This window comes from Antechinus flavipes, chromosome 3 (genome assembly GCF_016432865.1).
Source record: "Antechinus flavipes isolate AdamAnt ecotype Samford, QLD, Australia chromosome 3, AdamAnt_v2, whole genome shotgun sequence".
NCBI lineage: Eukaryota > Metazoa > Chordata > Mammalia > Dasyuromorphia > Dasyuridae > Antechinus > Antechinus flavipes.
The window spans coordinates 187588431-187612013 of record NC_067400.1 but is presented as its reverse complement, the minus strand read 5'-3'; the positions used below and the strand labels follow the sequence as shown (position 1 = coordinate 187612013).

The following is a 23583-nucleotide window of genomic DNA, read 5'->3' as shown; positions in this document are numbered from 1 at the left end:
GCAGCCTAAATTCAAAATCTCACTTAATTTTTTCAATATTGCTTCACTTCACAACCCCTCACATATACTTCACATGGTTTACAATTGTCTACTGTTTCCCATGTGTGATTTTCCATCTCCTACTTCTGATTAGGATATATTCTCTTTTCTCTTCCACTTCATAGAATCTTCATATACAGAAATTTACTTCAAAGGCCTGTTCTAATGCTTCATGTGTCTACTTACATGAAGTTTTTCCTGATTCCATGTTGCTACTGTTGTTGTTTTAACATTCTATCCTTATTGAAATTATTTTTTGTATCTTTTCTCTCTTATTTAGATATTCACTATATCCCACAATGGAATGTACATTCCTTGAGGGCAGAGATTGTCTTGCTTTTGTATCACTAACACCCAGCACAGCATTTTATACATAATATGTACTTAATGATTGTTGAATTATTAGAATTTTTGTATGTGTGTGTGCTTAAGACAAACATTTTAAAGAAACAGCACACAAGTGTTGGCTAACTATCATCCCATATTTCTCTTACTTTTTGTGACTAAACTTGAGAAGGCCTTATACAAAATTTCTCCTGTCATTCTTGACTCCACAGTCTGGCTTCTGACCTATTATATAACCAAAACTTAACTCTTAATTGCCAAATCTAATGGCCTGTGAGTCATCCTCATCCCTTTTGATCTCTTTGAAGTCTTTTGTCAGAAACCCACTTCTTGATATTTTCTTCTTTCAGTTTTTAGGACACCACTTCCTCTTGGTTCCTGTCCTACCTATCTAACTGCTGCTTCTCAGTCTCTTTTGCTGGGTCTTGATCTAGATCATGTTTGTTAACTATAGGTTTTCCAAAGGTCTCTGTCCTATTCTGTCCTATTCTTTGTTCTTTTCTCTCTCTTATACTATTTTACTTGGCATTCTCATCAGCTCCTCTGGATTCAATTATCTCTCCTAAAGATTTTCATATCTACTTATCCAGTCCTAAGATCTCTGCTAAGATCTTCAGTTTCTCATCTCCACCTTCCTATTAAACATATTATATTGGATGTCTTATAAAAATCTTAAAATCAGCATGTCCATATTGTATTTCTTTTTTTCCCCTTGTCAACAGCTTCCTCTTTTCAAACTTCCTTATTGCTTTTGTAGGCCTCACCTCCTATATCCAATCTCCATTTCACATGTGTAACATCTCATGAATTCAATTCCATCTCTCCTCTGATACTATAGTCTGTATCTCCTCTTATTGCAAGAACCTGCTGGTTGATCATCTGCCATAAGATTTTCCCTGTTTCTGTATGTCCTTCACTCTGACAACAAAGTAATTTCTCCAAAATGTAGATCTTACTTTCCTTGTCATCCTCATACATAGTCAAGTTCCCAATCACATCCAGGATCAAATTTTAAAAATTCTCCATTTGGTGTTCAATGCTCTTCACACATCCTTCTCCCTATTTTTCCATTCTTCCACCTTAACATCAGCCTCAATTCTCTTTGATCCAGTGGTACTGCATTCTTTGCTGTTTTTCACACAAAAGATTTCATCTTGTGACTCTGGGCATTTTCACTGGCTGGAGGAATGCTCTTCCTCCCCATTTCCCATTTATCTTTTCTTTAACTTCTTTGTAGTCTCAGCTAATCCCATCTTCTACAGAAAGCCTTTTCCAGTATCTCTTAATTCTAGCACTTTAGTTCTGTTGATTATTTTATTATTTATCCTGTATGTAAGTATTTTTTGATACAAATTTATTGCAAGTTGCTTTCCCTAATAGATTATTCTTTTTACTTTTTTTTTACTTAATATTTCAATTTTTTTCAATTACATGAAAAGATAGCGTTCAACATTCATTTCTGTAAGATTTTCTCCCTTTATGCTTTTCCTTACCGTCCCCCAAACAGCAAGCAAACTAATATAGGTTATACATGTACAATCTTTCTAAACATATTTCCATATTAGTCATATTGTGAAAGAAAAATTAGAACAAAAGTGGAAAACCATGAGAGGGAAAAAACAACAAAAAAAGTGAAAAGAGTATGCTTTGATCTTCACTCAGTCTCCATAGTTCTTTCTCTGGATGAGGATGATATTTTCCATCACAAGTCTATTGGAATTGAAATTATGTCTATAAGTTGAGGATATTTTAGACTAGGCAAGTTTGTGAGAGAATTATTTAAATTCTGATGTAAGTAGTGGGGGAGGAGGGTTTTCAGGGGATTAGGTACAAAAGTTAGATTCTTTTACTTCTGGGTCACTAGTCCAATCCACTAAAATGATTGAGAAATCACTTTTAGACTATCAAGTGACCTCTGGGTTAGTACTTGATCCTATCCCTTAAAGTTTTTTGTTTATTTACTTGTTTTTACAATTTGGCAATGAAAGTTTGAAAATTGAAGACTGAATGGGCATGAAGCCACCAAAGGTGGTCTCCTAGGCCATCTTTTAATACCCTGGCAGGATCTGTAGGTAGTAAGGGGAAATATGCATAGCTAATGCTTCAGCTATTGCAGGGAATAGCTAGCCAGAAATTTTTATTTATATTTAAGAATATGGGAGCAGAAAATGTTGCATTCAGTTTATTAAAGAGTAAATAAGATCACTTTAATTTGAGGACTATAATTATAATTACTATATTCATATTTGAATCCCAACTACATCCTACTTCCTACAAAAAGCCTTCTAGGTTTCCCTTAATGTTAGTGCCTCAGTCTTGATTAACTCTAGTTTATATGGTACTTACCTTTGTACATAATTGTTTTACTTCTTCCCTGCTCTGCCCATTAGATTGTGAACTTCTTAAGAATAGAACAGGTCCTGGCTTATGTTTTTTTTTGTATCTTCAGTGCTTAATAATACATGTCACATATGTGGTGGTACAGCAATTATCAGGAATGGCATTAATTCTAAGAGTACATCGTGTTTCATTGACAATCTTATCACACATGCAAAAGGAGGCCAAATTCCTGGGACTGTCTTGTCAGCCTGACTAAAGTTTAGTCTATTCACCAAATCAGACTAGGGACTCTTCCTTTCCCTGAGCAGGTATAGTAGGCACATTTTCACTCTACAAATAACTTTTATAATCAAAATTCCTACATTATCTTGTATTACCATACCCCACTTCCAAGTATCCCAATATGCTGTTGTTGATGTAGACAATAAAGTACATTCAAGTTTGTTTTCAAATAGGACCTTCCCTAACTCCTCCTTAATTCTCTAGACCCCACCCTTACTCTTCATCTTTAAATAGCCTCCTTCATTCACAGCCCACTGCTAAATCACTTTGATTTGCCCATGCACCTTTTTACAACAATAAAGGGCATCTTGTAACTATGAAAAAGGCATTTATGAGTTTTTCATACTCTGAACCACTCTTCCAGAATCTGGTACTTCACTATATAATAGGGACTTCATAAATGTTTGTTGATTGACTAACAAATATATTTACAAAAGAACCTTAATATCTTTGCTACATCAATTGTTAATAGTAAAGAAAAAAGGTAATCTCTTTGTTAATGAGACTATTATGTTCCTGATACAAATTAAGAAATAATAAAGCAGATAATGATCATAAGTTCATAGGTCTAGAAATTGAAAGCCTTTTGTTTCACACATTCATTCTAAAGAAATGGAACCTACCAGAGAAAGTAAGTAACTTGCCGAAGATCATTTGCGTATTGTGAAATTCAGGTCCTCTAACAATCCAGAGTTCTTTCCATTGTGCCAAATTTTTGCCCCTATCACTAATTAATACACTGAATCTTGAAGTAAACAAATGTAAAGATTTACACAAAAAACTTAGTGGCATAACTAAATTTTTGTTAATCTTCACTATATTGGGTTTGTACTAGAAATGAAAGATTGCTTTAACATTAAAAAAATTAACATATATATTTTCCCCAGCTTTTTACTTGAGTAAGTTCCTATGCTTTTATTATGTTTCTTATAGACATAATGTTGTTTTGAAGTGTTCTGTTTCAAAATTAATGCTTCAATTCTCTTTATTGGCAAAGTCACAAACTGACATTCAATGTTATAATTATTTTGATTTCCCTTCTTTAGATTCTATTATTTAAGAAAAAAATGCCTCAAAAGTAGGAACTTTGTGTTCATATAACAATTCAATTTCTTTTATCGTTTTGAAACTTAAATAAGGAAATATTCCTTATTATTCTGCTCATATACAACAGATTCTGGATTCTATTTTCATTGATACGACTTTCTCACTTAGCTTAGAGAAGTTTTTTAAATGATCCTCTACTTTCTATTCTCCAACTTCATTTATTTGATCATTATATGACACCTAATTTCCAAAAGAAATAGCAATTCTCTTCTTTTCTGATCATTTCTTTGTATCTCTTCAATGAATATCCCCCCTCGATTTTTAGTCTTTGATTTCTCAATGATCTTCAAAGAGCTAACAACCTTTCCCTGACCTTAGAGTATGTAGATTCCACTTATTTTTTATTTTAAAGTCTCATTTACTTTTTTCTTACTGTTCTTCTATAAGGTCAATACATATTAAAAACCCTTCACAACTTTTTATTCTAAGAGAATAAAAGTATTTGATAATATTAAAGAAGCTGTTTCTCACTCTCCCCTATGCTATATTTTATTCTATATATATTCTCTACACTATTCTATATACTATTTTCCTTGCTTTAAGTTATACTTTTCTAATTTTTTCATTACTTGTCCACACTGAGAAATCCTGCTTGATTTGATCTGGTGAACTATGATAGTTGAATTGCAGTCTTTTAGTTGTGAGATTCTAAGATTATTTTATTAAAACTGAAGTTTTAAAGTTTAGTAACTATTCTTCTGAAACAGTTAACACTGAAATCTCACCTTGATGGTATTCTGTATATTCTATTGTTCTGAAGCTCTATCTTAATTTACATTACTTCCAGGCAATATTCTTATGTGGTTTCTTGAAATAACTGTTTTTTGTTATTGTTGTTGTTTTGTTTTGTTTTGTTTTGTTTTTGCTGAGGCAACTGGGATTAAGTGACTTGCCCAGGGTCACACAGCTAGAAGTGTTAAGTGTCTGAGACCAGATTTGAATTTAGGTCCTCCTGACTTCAGGGCTGTTGCTCTATCCACTGCATCATCTAGCTGCTCCCTTTTTTTCTATTTTTGAGATTAGTCGTTTTCGCATTGTTGTATTAACATCTAATGCTCTCATTCTATTATTTTGTAGGGTGGTATTGTTTTCTGTTGTTTGTTACGCCATCTCTACATTTTTACCACTGAGGCCATTTTGTCATCAGTTCTGATGAGGATGAAACTGGACAGCCCATCCCGATAAAGTGATGTAAACAAACTTAAATTAATTTATATTCTCTGGAAGAAACTCTAGAGAAAGACTCTTTTCATGCACAAACCTATGGTCCCACACCCTCTGGAAGCAGGAAGAAAGATTATCTAAAGTATGTACCTCTTTGGATGCAAAACTTAAGTGGTGTTGCCTAGTTTCTTCTATTGTTCTGTTTCTGTATAAAATAAGTCCTTAGAAAATGTCTCTTTGCAAAATCCCTTGATATTGCCCGTCAAGAGAGCATTATCTTGGTGTCTTTCTAATAATAAAAGCCTTTTCTTATCACAGCCTTTTTGAGTTAGCCAATTTCTCGCTTTGAGCTGGCCATAGCCTGGTGTTTTGGAGAACTAGGAGAATAACCTATATTCCTGCCATGATCTATACCTCATAAAGTATAGATGTTCACTCTCATTCCCTTCCCCAGTTCCAAAGCTCTGGTTAAGGCAATGAGTTCAGTCTTCTGGGCAGAAGAACCAGGAGGCAGTGGCTTAACTTTTAGGGTGTTATTGGAAGTCACCACAGAATAATCTGCCTTTCTTTCCCCATTTTCAAGAAAGCTATGATGTCTCCCCATTGGGTGGTGTCAAGGAGCAGGGTGGCAGGGTTAAGAGCATGATGCATCCAGAGAGTCAGGTCAGGTAGGAGACCCTGATATCTATTAAGCTTCCCACACACAAGCCACTGATGTCCTTTGGCTTCTAAAATGCTCTGAACCCTGGGAGTGAAAACTTCCAATGGCCGTCCCAAAGTTAGTTTTGAGGCCTCTTCAATTAAAAGGGCTGTGGCAGCCACTGCCCTAAGTCAGGAGGGTCATCCTAGGAAAGTACACAGCTGCTTCTGTGAGGTCTGGCAGGCTTGGTTCCTGTACCGGAATCCCCCGAAAATCTGGATGAGGTAAAGCCTTTGCTTGTTGTTTTATTCTATAGCTGGACACGCAAATACCTAGGAAGACTTGAGTCATCAGAGCCCCAGGCTCGAGCAGAATTCTCTCAGGGACATCTGTATAGGAATATCTGCATTCTCTGACAGAGAATGAGGGAGCATTTTGTTATCTCTCCATCTCTAGAGACATCTAGAGAAGGACAAGGAGCTATAGAAATGGGGAAACTAAGGCTTTTGGCAAAATAGGACAAAACATCTGTTTCTTCCTTAGGCAGAAACAAATTTGGCCTAAAAGATCTTAAAACTGGAAAGCTTAAATCAAGACAGCATTGTAGCATGCTGCTTAAATTTGCTGGAAGAAAATCAAACTCCCTCCTTCCAGCCCCTCTAGGGGCACAGGAGCCCCACTCTGCATCTCTATGCAGTCCCTACCAAGAGGCTTCTGGATCCCTTCCAGTATCTCTTTGATTCTATCTCTCTCATCTGAACCCAATCCTGGGACTCTCAGCCTTTTTCCTACTCCTCAGGGTACTAATTTTAACCTCTGCCCTCTGAGAAAGGCAACAGATTCTCAAGGAGAGAGGTGCCTCTTTCACTGTCAACTCTCTCCTAGGCTGCAGAAAAACCTAGCCATTACTCTAAGGACCCCAACCCAGCACACAAAGACAACACCCTCCTTAATCTGTCCTGGAGAGATGTTAACAACCTGCCTCAATTATATGGAGGAAGTTGCAGAAGCCAGAGTTGGTCCCTCAAACTTCTCTCTTAAAACAGCTGTTGGAGTCTTTAATGATAGGGATCAGGCTGCAACCCAGGAGAGAGGCCACAGAATTAAAGCGAGATTTGGAGAAAAGTCCCTACTCTTAGCTGCAATTTTCAGGAGCCACAAAGGTCCGCACTTTAAACTCCCCAGTCCTTGTTCTGAGTTCGAGCAGGAGAAGCCCTGGAGGAGGGACTGCCTAGAGGGGACAAGCTGTCTCCCCCGTGTCCTGCCCTCCAGCAGGAGATTGAGGCTTGGTTAAGTTCTCCCTCACTCCAGCTCCAATGCAATATCAACATGACATCAACATCAGAACCCTCGATATCTGTGGCTCATAGGACTATTGAATTTCTTTTTACTATGGGAGGGGCTTCTCCTTTACTCTCGCTCTGCAACTCTGGTCTCTCTTATCCCTTCCCCATAGAGTGAGGATTGCGGGGAAACTTAAGACCTCTCTTGAGACCTCTCCTCTGCCTTGACAACTTGATAATCTGTCATTTAAATGCTTGTTTATTATTCTCTTTTATCCTGCTCCCTTATTGGGGCATGATTTAATGGTGAAATTGGGGACTCGGCTTTCTCTTCTCAGACCTCCAGAGAAATTTCTTAAGCATGAACCTTTAGTTAGAGAGTTAAGAGATTTGGAGACGCTTAACTGCAGTTTTATCTTGATCTGCAGTCCTAACAGGCAGGGCCATACCCTGGGGGATCCCAGACTGATTGTCTATTCTCCAACCTTGAGGGAATACAAGGTCTCCTTACCCAAAGCCCACACTGCTTGCTAAGTCTGTTTCCAATTGCAAGCACACACAGCCCCCGGATATGCTGCCTTAAACCTTGACAACTTGACAAATACAAAACTTAAAGAAATATTGTCTTACTGCCTGTCTGGGAATGTAATTCGTAAATGTGATGACCTTTGCCTCCTGTCTGGGAAAGGGATTTCTTTGTAGATTTTTATATAAATATGTGTCTCTGAAGCCACTTAGTGCCGACTCCCCGTTCTGGTGGAGTTGAGTAGCTAGATAGCAATAAACTCTCTTAAATTTACATTATTTTGGCTGTCCTGTATTTTTTCCTCGTCTGGGCACTTCATTTGGAGGCTCCCCATAGAGATAGCTTGTGGCTCTGTGCAACAGCCAGTCCCTTTCCCTGGAGGGCTAAGGAGGTTACTGTCTCTAGGGGGTGGCCACTGAGATGATGTTTCTCAGCCTCAGACCTCAGTAACCCACTTTTGTGGACCAAGAGAGCTAGACATAAATTTGGCTCAATTGGCTTCGAGCATTTGGTTCAATTTTGGGTATACTCTGAGATGGTAGGTAGCTACGCTGGACGCAGCATCAGTACCCTCTACTAGCCTCCACAGGATGCTGTCAGAAGTGCCTGGTTGGATTGTCTGTCTTTTGTGTTTCGGAATTGTTTGTCTACTGTCTGTGTTTAAGTGTACTTGTGTCTATCTGGTTCTGTGTGTCAGTGGCACAACTTTGGTTCTGAGTGCCTTTTGGTTATCTGATTATCTTTGGACATTCTCTGTGAAGGCAGAGAAATGCACCAAACAGGAGCGTGGAAGCCTAAAAAGCTTCATTTGGATTCTTGGAGGGAAGACTCTCAAGCTGCAACAACTTCCCTCAGGGTTATTCTAAGGTTTCCAGATAGCCCTAGTCTGTATATGTTAAATGCTTTGTTTAATGTTGTAATTGTGCCATCTATGTCTGTGTGATTTGTGTTCTGTGTTTGTGACTTGTCTGTCTGTTGCGTTGATTTAAAGAGATCTGTTAAGTTTTAAGAACAATGATTAAGAAATTTGGCAATTAGTTATTTCAATATTGCAACTGTGCTTAGTATAAAAATTTGCTTGTGATTTTAAACTTTTTAACCTGTTGTACTAATTGGTAAATAAAAGAACAAAAAAACTTGATTATTTTAAACTGGAAGGGAAGTTTTTTTTTTCCTGAAAAGGAGGTTTTCAAAGCCTGATAGAGAAGAGTAACGGCAATAAAACCTTATTAAATTGGAGCCACCTGGGGAAAAGAAGTTTATGCTAGTGGCCTTGAAACACACGAGCAGAAAGAAGAAAAATTAAAAAAAAAAAAAAAAACAACTATTTGGTTTGCTTCACTTTGTTACCTTCTGAAACACTGGGTGATTTGTTAACATTATAAGTTATACTTTGCTAGACATATGGGTTTTATGGAGTTAGTTATTCACTGTATTGTGAATCTTAAAATTTCTGAAGGGAAAAGGAAAGGAGAATGACAATGATTTATGAAAGATTGATTTGTAGGAGCAATTGTAGGTTTGAAGGGGTTTAGGAGTAAGGAAGAGAAGAGGTGAGGGAGGGAGAAACGGGAGAGGATCTTTTGTTTTCAAAAGTAAAGATTCAACTCACCCTCCCCCAGCCCCCATATACACATGCTTCTGCTACTTTATCAATGAAACATCTAGTTAGAAGGGTTATTAGAATTTGTTTAAAGTAGGTAGCTGAGGGAAAAAGAAGAGTTAAGTAGGAAGAGAAAAAGGAAAGTTCTTAATAGAAGGATTTCTGTGTGGAGAAACTTGAATAGGGAACAGGAGGTATTCTTCTGTGCAGATTAAGCTCACCTTCCCTTCCCTCTTCCCTCCCCCCACCCTTCCCCACTGTGTTTTTTTTTTGTTTTTGTTTTTGTTTTTTTTTTAATCAAGTTGCAGTGGCTTGAGTCTCGGCTGAATAGAGCAAACTGTGATGTTAAAGAGACAGACTTAATTTTACTTGATTGACGGAATATTTGTTTTTTTTTTTTTTTAGATATATAATGGTTTCCTTGGTTAAGGAATATGGTCATAAATGTGATCTATAATTTGGTAGAGTTATTTCTAAAAGTTTAATTGATATTTTAAAGAATCTTTCAGATGTTTTTACATGGTATTAGGATATTCTGTATAAATTTTAATTGATTGTATCCTGAGGTTATGCCCATCATTTAAAGGTATTCTGAAAATAATAGTTTTTTTTTTCTTTGTCCTTTTGAAAATGTTTCTGTTATGGGCAATATGCAATTTGGAATTTTTCTATATATTGGGTATGTTAAAGCAAAATGATTTGTATAATGTTCAACTTATGAAATTGCCTACTTAAATATGAAAGATGAGTGGTCAACTTACTGGGACAAATTTCTTATTATTATCAATATAAGGTCGTGGTAAATACTTGTTTGGGGTTTATCTGAAACTTTGGTTAATGGGATTTGTTATTGGAGATAAAGTTGCTTGGGCTTGTAATTAATATTTATTGGGAATTTTAAACCTTCCCCCAATTCTAATCAAATTAACTAATGATTTATGTTATTTTATTGTTTTTTTTTTTCATAAAACCAACTCTTAGTTTCATTTATTAATTCAAACGTTTTCTTACTATCAATTTTGCTAATCTACCCTTGTCAGAATTTCAAAACTGATATTTTTTGAGGGTTTTTAATTTCTTCTTTTTCTATCTTTTTTAGTTGTAAGCCCAATTCATTGATTTTTTCTTACTCTATTTTATGCAAGTAAGCATCTAAAGACATGAAATTTCCCCTAATGACCACTTTGCCTGCATCCCTCAACTTTTGATATGTTGTCTCATTATATCATTCTCTTGGATGAAGTTATTGATTGTGTCTATGATTTGTTGTGTCACTTTTCATTCTTTAGGATTAAATTATTTACTTTCCAATTAATTTTTGGTCTCTTTTCTCCTGACCTTTTATTGCATGTAATTTTTATTGCATCATGATTTGAAAAAGATGCATTTACCCTTTCTGCTTTTCTGCATTTGATTTTGTCGGGTTTATGCCATAATACATTGTCAATTTTTGTATAGGTTCTATGAACCACTGAGAAAAAAAGTATATTCCTTTCTATCTCCATTCAATTTTCTCCAAAGATCTATCATACTTAACTTTTCTAAAATTCTGTTTACCTCCTTAATTTCTTTCTTATTTATTTTGTGGTTCAATTTATCTCTCCCTCTCACCCTCTGAAATCCTATTTGGTGCTCCACCCCCTAACCTTCCTTGAATGGCGCAGGACAGCTCTTATGATATTACTAATGATTCCCTTTTCAAGTTCCTACAGGCTCTCTAGGACATCCAAGCAATAGTCAGAACTCTATATCGCTCCTCTGCCCAGTCTCCCCTGCCCCAGCCTGATATGGACCAGAACTCTGAACTTGAAACAAAGGATTCTTACAAGGTACTAAGTGGAATTGATAAAGAAAATGGTTATCTAGTTTAGCATAATGCTTAATAGTTCTCTAAGTTCAGCATGATTGATTTAATCTTACAACAAATAATGGTTTCCTAGTGATATAATAATTGGTTTATTCTCAGTGTAGAGCATAAAAGCTGGGAGCCTCAGCTAGATTCAAACACAGAGCTAGAGAAGACAAGCTGACTGGAGGCTGAAGCACAAGCCCTTGGACTCAAGACAGATTCATCCCATCTCAAACCACCTTGGTGGCAGGCTCTCCTCCTTAGTTTCTCCACTGAAACCAAGACTCCAGAAGGCCTCAAAGAAAGCTAGCCAGGCCCCAAGAAAGAGATAATAAAGAATTTGGACTTTAACCCCTTGCTACTCTTGTGGTGATTACTGAATTGAAAGGAAGACTGCTCCCCCAGACTCCAAGAAAACAGAACCAGAGAATAGTACACCAGCTTGTTGGACCAGACCTCCAATCTCCTTCTCCTGAGGGACCTTCCTGAGGGAAAACATCCCCATAGGCCCTAATGCAGTTATTAATCCCCCTAGTTTACCGAAGAACAATCACAACCACTTCTCATCTGGAGGGGGAAACCATGACACTTGTCTCAACACCCCCATCAGCCTCCACTCCCCGGAGGACTGCTGTCTCCCTATAAGACCTTCATGTCAGCCCTTGATGGAATTAAACCTAACCAGTCCTGCTGTTGGCTCTCCCTGAACCCTGTCCTTCCTTACTTTATAGGCATAGGTATAAATGCTACCTGGGGGACAGAGGCCCACTCCATCCTGAGTTTTTCACTCTCACCCAAGAATCTGCTCCCAGAGTGCACCACCCACATTCCCAATTAACTTTGGGAGGGGTGGAGGATGAAGCATGGTGCATCAATCAGAAGGTTATGATCTGGAGCACTTTCTGTACGAAGTAATGTGTAGTGGTTACTGAGGTTCTCCCATACAAAACATTGCAGACTCCTTAAACTCTTTGGCAGAGGTGGTCCTACAAAATTGTCAGGGCCTGCATTTGCTCTACCTTAAACAGGGAGAGCTACGTATGCTGTTTTCATGCTAATAACTCAGGGGTAGTAAGGGAGTCTCTATCTACAGTCAGAAGACACATCTAGGAGCAGGAGACTGCCCCATGACAATCAATATTCTGGTATCAGTCATTTTTTAAGTGGTCCCCCTGGAAGACTTCCCTTCTAACCTCCCTGATAGGCCCCTTACTCTATTTCTGCTGTCGCTACTAATTGTCCCTTGTTTAATTAACTATTTAACTGAGTATATCAGGAAAAGGATCCAAGCCATTAAGTTGTTTGTTACCAGGACCACTTATTCCCCCCTCGCCTCTGATGAGTCCATTTCCTAAAAGTCACAAGTAAAAGGGAGAGGGGGGAATAAAATGGATCTTGCCCTTAACCTGCTTATGCACTCCTGACACTGTGAGAACATTATTTTGCTTTCAGCTCTGTCCACAGTCAGAACTATGTTGCCAGCTCTTCACTCCCTAATGCAGGTGGTATTTTCTGTTTCCAATTGCAGGCACACAGCCCTCAGATATACCACCTTAAGACCTTGACAACTTGACAAATATAAAACTTAAAGAAATATTGTCATACTGCCTGTCTGGGAATGTAATTCGTAAATGTGATAACCTTTGCCTCCTGTCTGGGAAAGGAATTTCTTTGTAGATTTTTATATAAACATGTGTCTCTGAAGCCTCTTAGTGCTGACTCCCCTGTTCTGGTGGGGTTCAATTGCTAGCTAGCAATAAACTCTCTTAAATTTACATTATTTTAGCTGTCCTGTATTTTCTTTCATTTGGGCACGTCAGTACAATGCCAGCACCTCAAACAGCCCCCACCTGTTGGAGACAAAAGGGTGGGTTTTGGGGAAATATTCTTTGGTACTTAAAGGCACATCAATGCTAGTCCCCTGGGTGGGATGCTTAGAACAAGAGAACATCCTTTCCAACCTTACTGCCACAATCAACCAGCTGGCCAATGAAACTGCTTTTGGTTTTGTTAACACTTTTCCCTCAAGGATTGAGAAGGCTCTGAAGGCATCAAGGCACTTGTTAAGCCTGCCTAAACCTAAGCTCCTTGCAGAAAGACAAGAAGTCCAGCTTTTACTTCTCAAGTATTTCAGAGGTCTCCTGTGAGCACTCTGGAGAATGAAGAGTGAAATTGTCTGAGTCCTTCTTTCTCTCACTTTGACTTTTCTACTTAACTTTTTTTCACTTCAAGGATGAGAACTTTTTGCTCCTAGTATTTTCTCTACTACTTTTCTTAGCATTCTATGTCCCTGCCAGCATTAACTCCCTAGCATTCTAAGGCTCCTGCCAGTTTTTAACTTCTTCTCAGCCTTACAGCTAGGGAGCTCTGTGGGTAGTGGGGGAAGTTCAGTATTGTTGGGTGGGCTATCAGCATCCTTAAGGCAGCTCACAGATGGGACCTGATGCATTTTTTTGCAAAAGGCCTCATTCTCAAATGTTACCATCTCAGCCCTGGTTGATACCCCATCTGCTCCTGAGATTTGTTTCCTCTAGGCCTCAAGCTGCAAATTTTCAACTGCTCCTCCAGCCTGAAGATCATGGGATGATTGACTGGGACACACAACACCCGTTAGGTGCCAATGCTGCTGTCTTCCCATCCTGGCCCGGGCCCCCAGAGAATTTAGGTATGATACTTATGACCCTTGTCAGCTTGAAGCAATTACAGAAAACGAGACCTTTGCCCCTTTACCCTAAATGAATTTGGGGGGTCACCACTTGAGGAGGGGATATGATGGGGGTGAACTCTGAAACTGTGTCCCATTTGATCTATAAAAGAAGGGAGATTCGGAGTCTTCCAAAAAGTCTGGGAAAGCATATGTTCCCAGACAAGTTAAGTGGCTTCATTCAATTGGAAATCTTGGTCAAATCATCCTCCATTGATCTTTTGGGGGTATTTGGGGGAATTTCTTCAGGAAATTCCAGGCTCTGGGGGGAGAGGTGGGAGCCTTCAAAATGATTGTATTCAGTTGGAGATCTGTGCCTGTTGAGTAGTTTGAAATTCCAAGACAAGTATTTAGGCCTGGGGGGCACTGACAACATCGAAGGAATCTCATTCAATGGAAGCCTTAGTCTCAGACTGCTATAAAGGACAATTCTAAACTCTAAATCTCTGTAGAAGGTCGAATAGGAGTATGCTTTGTCAAGGGACTTCTCTTCTTGGCACAGCTGCCTACCAGGACTTTTGCCTGCTGTGAAGACACTTTCTTCTCAATAATAACCTTTTGTTATTTCTCTGATAGGACTTTTTGCCAGTGAGAAGTCTGTCTTCCTAGCAAAGCTGGCTACTCAGTGCCAATAAACTTCCCTTTTGCCAATCAGACCTTTCAGGTTCATGAATTCTTTCACGTTGGACCTGTGCATCTCCAACCAAAGGGGATTCCCACAATTCTCTGCACTGCCATTAACTTCATCAAAATGATTTATTTGCTCAAAGTGCTGCAGGTATATTAACTGACATTTATTAAATAATCAATTTTTATAGATTATCTTCTTTGAACTTTACAAGAACCCAGTGAGACACAGTATTATTATTTTTTTACTTATAGATAAGGAAACTGCCCTGAGTTGTACAGTTACTAACATCAGTGGTGGGAATCAAACTGTGGTCCCTGTTCCAAGTTAAACTTTCCACTACTTGGGTAGCAAGATATGGCACAAGTTAAGATTCCAATCCAGGCTTCATTATGCTAGAGATAAAGGAAACTGAAGAGGTAACATTTTGTTTGAAATCACATAGCTAGCCCAAAGAAACCAAAAAAGAACTGATATAGCAATTGAGAGAAATGAGATATTCACGCTTGATTTCCATTTAGTTCTTAACATTAGAGAACAATATCTGTATTTTGAAATTTAGAGGATATCCTCTCACTCTCACTCTCACTCTGAATGAATCTGAAGGCATTTGGAATATAAAGTCAAGAACCATTTAGCTAAATGCACCTAATGTGCTAGGAACTGGGCATACAAAGAAAGGGGGAGGGGCAGCTAGATGGCGCAGTGGATAGAGCACCAGCCCTGAAGTCAGGAGGACCCGAGTTCAAATCTGGTCTCAGATACTGTCTAGCTGTATGACCCTGGGCAAGTCACTTAACCCCAATTGCCTCAGCAAAAAAAAAAAAAAAGAAGAAAGAAAGGGGGGGGGGAGTCCTAGGACTTGTTCAGTTGTTGGGGGAGAACATGCTAACACCTTTGGACACAGAAGATACATATATATATATAATAACTGGAGATATATCAGAGGAAAGGCACCAAGATTTATGAGGAACAGGTGAAAAAAAATCCAATTATGCACATGTGATTTTATTTGGCTGACAACAGCATTACAATGTTGGCGTTTTTCTATTCAGATGGTTAATACTCTAAGAAAATTGTTAGAACGTCTACTGAAATTATTGATGAGATCTTCAATATTAGGTGTTTTTAGCAGAAGAACTGATAAAAATTATTCCCTAAGGCTGGGAGAAGGTTCTGATCGAGATAATTTTAGCTGGCTATATCTTCAGTTTGAAATCCAAGTTATGTCAAACTAAGACCCACCATCTATAGAGATCTCGAACAGTCTTACCTTGTCATTCCCTGTCAGAAAACCCAATCTATTTCTTAAGTCAAAATTTCCCTACAAAATCTGCTTATAGGCCATCCCATGGCTGTTGCTTTTCTTTGGGTCAATACATCAGGTCCCTTAACACTTCCTATACTCCCATGTCACATGGTATCTCTCCTAACTCCACAATGCTTCCTAACTCTACTTCTTCTCCTTATAGCTATTTAAGTTGTTGTTGTTTTTTTTTTTTTTTTTTTTTTTTTTCCTCTGAGGCATTTGGAGTTAAATGACTTGCTCAGGATCACACAGTTAGGAAGTGTTAAGTGTCTGAGACCAAATTTGAATTCAGCTCCTTCAGACTACAGGGCTGGTACTAAATCATTTACTCTTTTAGATTAACTTCCAGAAATTTAGTCTGCCAGCTAAGGGCATGCCTCAACTTCATGGGGTGCTCCATTTCTACTGGGTAATTGTGGGTTTCACTAAGGAACTTGTTCCATTTGCTCCCTCATTCTATTTCATATTTACTATTTCCAGTGTCTATTGTATCCTTCCATTTTGTCTGTAACCTCTTCCCCTAAATAAATTTACTTTTTGCCAGAGAAAATGGCCATTGTGAATTCTTCACTTTACCGAACCCCAACTTTTGGTGCCTACCATAATCAGCTGTCTACACTGATGGGATATAGTGGCCCTTAAGTCACTGCGCCTTGGCAGTGTCTAGTTCCACAACAATGCTGGCTGTCAGATAATCTGTTGGTAATAACAAAATTTTTTGAGATAATGAGATACATAGCAAATAACTCTTCAACTACACCTCTAAGACTACTCCTCAATTTTACCTCTAAGCCATAAAATTAACACATCAATGATCTGGATAAAAGCCCTATAAATTTATCCTCTTGATCCTGGTTCTTTACTAAATTTTTTTAGAATTTAGCACAGCTTCAATTGGCGTTACAATAAACTTTGCCCCTTGACTTGGAGATGTGTTCAAGCCTGGAAATTCTTTTGAGTCACCTCGGGACACCAGTCTGCGATCCCCAACCTTTTGGGGTTCCTTCTGAACCTCAACATTACCCCACATCATTTTGGTGCTCAAACCACATCATTATAAGGAAGTATTAAAATATTTTGGGAGAAAAAGAGTGCTCTGTAAAAATAACAGAACTCAAAACATTTCCCTGATGGAATGTGGACAGTTACTTTTTTCTAATACTATTTTAACTTGCACTATCTTTGGTTTAAAAGATCATTAGGTGATCTCGACAAGGTGACGTTTCAAGGTTTGTACCTCCACTGAGGTGCTAACTAAGCAGTAATTTCAAAGCAGAAACACAAGAAGGAGGTTTTAACAAAAATCAGTCAAGTTAGGACGCTAGGATCTTGCCAGTGGGTCGCGGAGCGGGTCAGGGTCGTAGCTTTTCCAGGCATGACCTGATCCCGGTTCTGGCGCGTGTACAGCTAGTCCCAAACACCGCGCGGAGGCGACAGCCACTGAGTTCGAGGTCCGCAGGTCAATCCGGGTCTAACCCCTCCTTCCTCTCCCTGGGGGGAAGGGAGAGAAGAGGAGAAGGAAAAGGGGTGGGTCGATAGCCAGTTGCACTAAGTATAAAGAGCTCGGAATCGGTGATACCGACCGCTAAGGGCTTCCTACTCTGGCTCCTCCCTCCCCAGATCTCGGCTCCGGCTCTACTCGACCTCTCGGGCCTCAGCTGCTTGGGGCTGCAGCAGGAAAATGGCGGCTTCAGCGGGCAGTGAGGAAGCGATTTTGGCAGCGGCTTTGGCTGATGTTCCCGACTTGTGTCGACTCCTAGAGACTGACCCCGCTCTGAAGCCCTACGTCGCAGACTTCCAGCGGAGGTACCGCCCCGTGTCCACCGCCCCGGCGCCCCTTTTTCCTGTGGGCTCACTCCCCCTTTCCGATTTTCTTTCTCTCTCGAAGCCTCTGGGCTGGCAAAGTGGCAGGAGGGCTGGGCTCTTCCTTTTTGAGTGGTGGAGGGGAGAGTATATCTGGACTTCCGTAGCTGGGCTGAGAGCTCGGTAGGGTTGCTGATAGCGTGGTAGGAGCTTCGGATCTGAATGCCTATCTATATCTTCGCGTGCTGGAGCCTTTGGATTCCAAAGGAGCGCTCTTTGGACTGGGTGGGGGCTCAGGGGGTGCGCGGCTCGTGGCGCGAGCTGATTTAAGCCTCTACCTAATGGTGAAGACGAGGCGTGTACCTACCTCACCACTAAGGCTGGCTGGCTTTGGGGAGCTAAATGAGCTTTTGTCCTGTGCTTTGGAGAAGCCTATTGCTTCCTGGAGCCTAATACTTTTCTTCTGGGAGACCAAGTCTGGCCCCTTTCAAGAGTGAAGAAGAAGAACCCAGCTACTTAAAAGTACAATTTTCTTTCCCCTTTCCACTTATTTTGAATTATTTATTTTTGCAGCGATCTGTATAAATGCTCCTCGATATCTCATTTAATTTTTTGATTTGGCAGCCACACAGCTCCAGATGTGGGTTGATACATTTTAATTTATTTTTTATTATTCTTAGCCTCTTGTCTTCCCTTCTTTTTATTGTCCTTTGAAAATTTTTTCTCTTATTTGGAACTAGTGAAAAATCGAATCACTGTCTTTGAGCAGATAGCCTTATTGCTCAACATAAATACTTTTGGCTGACCACCCTTAAGAGTTCTAAAATTAATTCCTTTGAGTACAAGGTACTTTAGGAAAGTTAAATTCCGAGAAAAAATTTAAAATGCAGTTGAATTTAGATTGGGTTGATTCACAGAACATCCATTTTAATGCTAATAGACTATTTTGGTTTGTTATTTTGAAAGGCTACTATGTAGGAGAGTATTTCTGCTTCTTCTTCTCAAAAGACAGTACTGGAAGAATGAGTTAAAGTTGGAAAGAAGTAAATTTAGATTTGTTTTTGATTATCACTATTTTTTAGCAAAATTTTAACTGAGTCTGAAGAGTCCAAGATTTTCCTCAGCTATTAAACGTTTTATCTCCTTCCTAAATAGAGGAACATGTAACTGTGTATATACTTGATTTTACTATGAGCTCATTTATAGAATATCATGAAGAAGAATTACAGATAATTCATAAATAGTGAAACGCATTCAAGGAGAAAATGAGCCTTTGGAAAGATTAGTATTTGACAAATTTGATCCAAGTCATCTCAGGAGCATCTATAGGTAAAACTAACAGTAAACAAATAAGCCCTATATTATATACATTTGGAATGCATTTGCCAGATTTTCTAGTGATTTATTCTCATTTTAGATGATAGGGTTGGCATGGGGCAGTAGAAAGGGACTATATTTGGAGTGAAAGCAACCTGGGCAAATCACTTAAGCTTTATGGTTATCAGTTCCACATCTATAAAGTGATAAGGTGATCTCTATAATCTCTATCAGCTATAAATCTGTGATACTTTCATTTTTTCATTTCTTCACTTCCTTTGGGCCAAATTTGGGTAAAGGAAACTCTTTTTCTTTCTTTCTTTTTTAATAGATGTGTTTATTTATTTTTATGACTTTTTATTGACAGAACCCATGCCAGGATAATTTTTTACAACATTATCCCTTGCACTCACTTCTGTTCTGATTTTTCCCCTCCTTCCCTCTCCTCCCAGATGGCAGGCAGTTCTATACATGTTATATAGGTTATAGTATATCTTAGATACAATATGTGTGGGTAGAACCGAACTGTTCTCTTGTTGCACAGGGAAAATTGGATTCTGAAGGTATAAATAACCCGGGAAGAAAAACAAAAATGCAAGCAGTTTACATTCATTTCCCAGTGTTCTTTTTTTGGGTGTAGCTGCTTCTGTCCATCCTTGATCAATTGAAACTGAGTTAGATCTCTTTGTCGAAGAAATTCACTTCCATCAGAATACATCCTCATACAGTATCGTTGTTGAGGTATATAATGATCTGGTTCTGCTTATTTCACTTAACATCAGTTCATGTAAGTCTCGCCAATCCTCTCTGTATTCATCCTGCTGGTCATTTCTTACAGAACAATAATATTCCATAACATTCATATACCACAGTTTACTCAACCATTCTCCAATTGATGGGCATCCTTTCATTTTCCAGCTTCTAGCCACTACAAACAGGGCTGCCACAAACATTTTTGCACATACAGGTCCCTTTCCCTTCTTTAGAATCTCTTTGGGGTATAAGCCCAGTAGGAACACTGCTGGATCACAGTTTGATAACTTTTTGAGCATAGTTCCAAATTGCTCTCCAGAATGGCTGGATGTGTTTACAATTCCACCAACAATGTATCAGTGTCCCGATTTTCCCACATCCCCTCCAATATTCCACATTATCTTTTGCTGTCATTCTAGCCAATCTGACAGGTGTGTAATGGTATCTCAGAGTTGTCTTAATTTGCATTTCTCTGATTAGTAATGATTTGGAGCATATTTTCATATGGCTAGAAATAGTTTCAATTTCTTCATCTGAGAATTGTCTGTTCATATCCTTTGACCATTTATCAATTGGAGAATGGCTTGATTTCTTATAAATTAGAGTCAATTCTCTATATATTTTGGAAATGAGGCCTTTATCAGAACCTTTGACTGTAAAAATGTTTTCCCAGTTTATTGTTTCCCTTCTAATCTTGTCTGAATTAGTTTTGTTTGTACAAAAACTTTTCATTTTGATATAATCAAAATTTTCTATTTTATGATCAGTAATGATCTCTAGTTCTTCTTTGGTCATAAATTTCTTCCTCTTCCACAGGTCTGAGAGGTAAACTATCCTGTGTTCCTCTAATTTATTTATAATCTCATTCTTTATGCCTAGATCATGAACCCATTTTGACCTTATCTTGGTGTATGGTGTTAAGTGTGGGTCAATGCCTAGTTTCTGCCATACTAATTTCCAATTTTCCCAGCAGTTTTTGTCAAAATAATGCCTTCTTATCCCAAAAACTGGGGTCTTTGGGTTTGTCAAACACTAGATTATTAAAATTATTGGCTTTTTTGTCCTTTGAACCTAATCTATTCCATTGATCGATTAGTCTATTTCTTAGCCAATACCAGATGGTTTTAGTAATCGCTGCGTTATAACATAATTTTAGATCTTGTACAGCTAGGCCAACTTCATTTGATTTATTTATTTTTTTCATTAATTCTCTTGAAATTCTTGACCTTTTGTTTTTCCATATGAACTTTGTTGTTATTTTTTCTAGGTCATTAAAATAGTTTTTTGGGAGTCTTATTGGTATAGCGCTAAGTAAATAGATTAGTTCAGGTAGTATTGTCATCTTTATTATATTTGCTTGCCCAATCCAGGAGAATTTAATATTTTTCCAGTTAGTTAGATCAGACAATTTGTGTGGAAAGTGTTTTGTAGTTTTGCTCATAAAGTTTCTGATTTTCCCTTGGCAGATAGATTCCTAAATATTTTATACACTCAGTAGTTACTTTAAATGGAATTTCTCTTTGTAACTCTAACTCTTGGGTTTTGTTAGTGATATATAATAATGCTGATGACTTATGTGGGTTTATTTTGTATCCTGCAACTTTGCTAAAGGTGTGGATTGTTTCTAATAACTTTTTAGTAGAATCTCTGGAGGTTCTCTAAGTATACCTTCACATCATCAGCAAAGAGTGATAATTTCGTTTCCTCATTGCCTATTCTTATTGCTTTAATCTCTTTCTCAGCTCTTATTGCCAAAGCTAGCATTTCTAATACAATATTAAATAGTAACAATGATAGTGGGCAATCTGGAAACTCTTTTTCAATGTTTAACTCGGTAACCTATTCAGTTTCCATGGATTTAATTATCATATCTGTACAAATAATTCCCATTTTTCCATTCTATTTCACTTTACCTCACTCGACATTTTCAATCCTTTGTCAAGTTTTATAGATTCTTTCCGCACAATATCTCTTGTATCATTCTTCTATTTTTTTCCACTCACAAACTAACTAATCTCCTAGTTCAGGTCTTTCTAAGATACCTATTGTCTGAACTCTCAAAATAGCCTCAAAGGGTCTCTTCCTCAAGTCTACTTGAGACCTTTTTACTCTGACTTCCATTCAGCTGCCAAGGTAAGGACAGATTTCATCATCTCACTTATTGTAGTGACTGTATTATTTCTAGAATAAAATACAAACTTTTCCCACCTACATTTTTAGGCTTACTATATATTATTCATCCACCTGGGATTTTCATGTCTTTTTCTAAAATGTAACATTCTTTTCATCTAGTTATGTCTCTTAATGATTGTACAGACACATTACTGATTAGGATTCTTTTTAAATGCTTGCTCTCTAGTAATTGTAATTGTAATTTGTAATTGCCTTGGTTAACAGAAACCTATGTGATCCATTGCAAAATGAAAATCTTTGTAAACATATATTTCCATTGTTTGTAGATAAAATTTATTTTAATTACTGTGCTGCATAATCCTTTAACATTTTAAGGGAGAAATAAGTTGATACTGAGATGATTTCACTTCAGTTCAGTTTACTACACTTGATACATCCATAAGCCCAAAGTTATTGCTATGTTAGTGATAAATGGATCATTAAACATTTTACTCAAGTGGTTATTTTCAGAAAAGTTCTAATTTCCTGATAATTTACCTTGAAAGCTGTTAACCTGATAAATAGTAGGATTCCAAGCTTGTGTTTATTAACAATTGTGTTTATTTCTTGTTAAAGAAAAATTTTTATTTTAGATTCTGCCCTCCTAGTTTCCTTCTCTTTCTCCCCCTTCTATAAAATTGAATGAGGTGAGGTATTATAAATAATAATTTAATAGAAAAAAAGGATCATGTGTTTAAACCTTACACTGGGGAAGGAAATGATAAAGCTGTTCTTAACAGGATAAATGTTGAAACATAACTAGCATGACATTTCCAGTATTGAGTACTATCCTGCAGTAATTCAAAAATCAGCCTTCTCTTGATCTTCTCTCTCTTTTCTTTCATCTGATTGCAAATCAGTCATCAAATAGCTACTGGGATTTTTTTTCCTTTTGAATTGCTGATGGTTATATATGAATACTTTCTCATAAAAAGTATTTTAATAGATGAGAACAACTTTAAAGATAGGGCAATATGGAAGAAGAAAAAGAGTTTATTACTACTGAAATAGAAATAAGACCATGAAAGCCAAAGAATTCTTACATTGAGAGATGAATGTTACCATGAACTATAGAAAAAGAAGTGATAAGTTATGGTGATTATATATGAAAAAACAATGATACACAGGAGCATGAGATCCTAGATTCTAAACCAGAAATGTCAAACTTTCAGCCCAACTACAATGGGAGCCATATCAAAATGTAATTGAGAAATGTTTAACAAATAAATAAAAAAAAATAAGAAGACAATGTGTATATGTGTGTGTGTGTGTGTGTGTGTGTGTGTGTGTGTGTGTTTACCTTGGAGAGAAAAGTTTATTTAGAAATCAGAAACAGAAAGGAGAAAAACATAAGTTTTTATATAGTGCTTATAGGACACTGTGCTAAATACTTAATAAATGTTATTTTTCTTTATCTTTCCAGCAACTTTGCCAGGCAGGTGGTATTATCCCCACTTTAGAAGATGAGGAAATGATGTGAATAGCAGTTAAGTGACTTATACAGGTTGACAAAGTTAGGAAATACCTGATGTAGCATTTGAACCCAAATCTTCTTGAATCCAGGCTCAGTGCTGCATCCATCCAGGTTCCATAGAGTGTTTTCCTTCACAAAAGAACATAGATCCCTTTGTATCTTTATTCAGATTAATATGTAATTAAATAGACAAATCAATGTAAAGTAAAATTGTATATTAAGGATTTAAATTTCAAACAAAAGTG

The 23583-nt window shown here is 37.7% G+C and overlaps 1 protein-coding gene across 1 annotated transcript in view; it reads left to right on the top strand.

Moving 5' to 3' along the window:
• The first annotated feature begins 15357 nt into the window (after positions 1-15357).
• Positions 15358-23583, top strand: part of GBE1 (1,4-alpha-glucan branching enzyme 1) — a 197234-nt gene continuing 189008 nt past the window's right edge. The window contains exon 1 of the mRNA XM_051984360.1: positions 15358-17625. Within this exon, the coding sequence (XP_051840320.1) occupies positions 17501-17625 (125 nt within the window). The 5' untranslated portion in view covers positions 15358-17500. The remainder of the gene's footprint in view (positions 17626-23583) is intronic.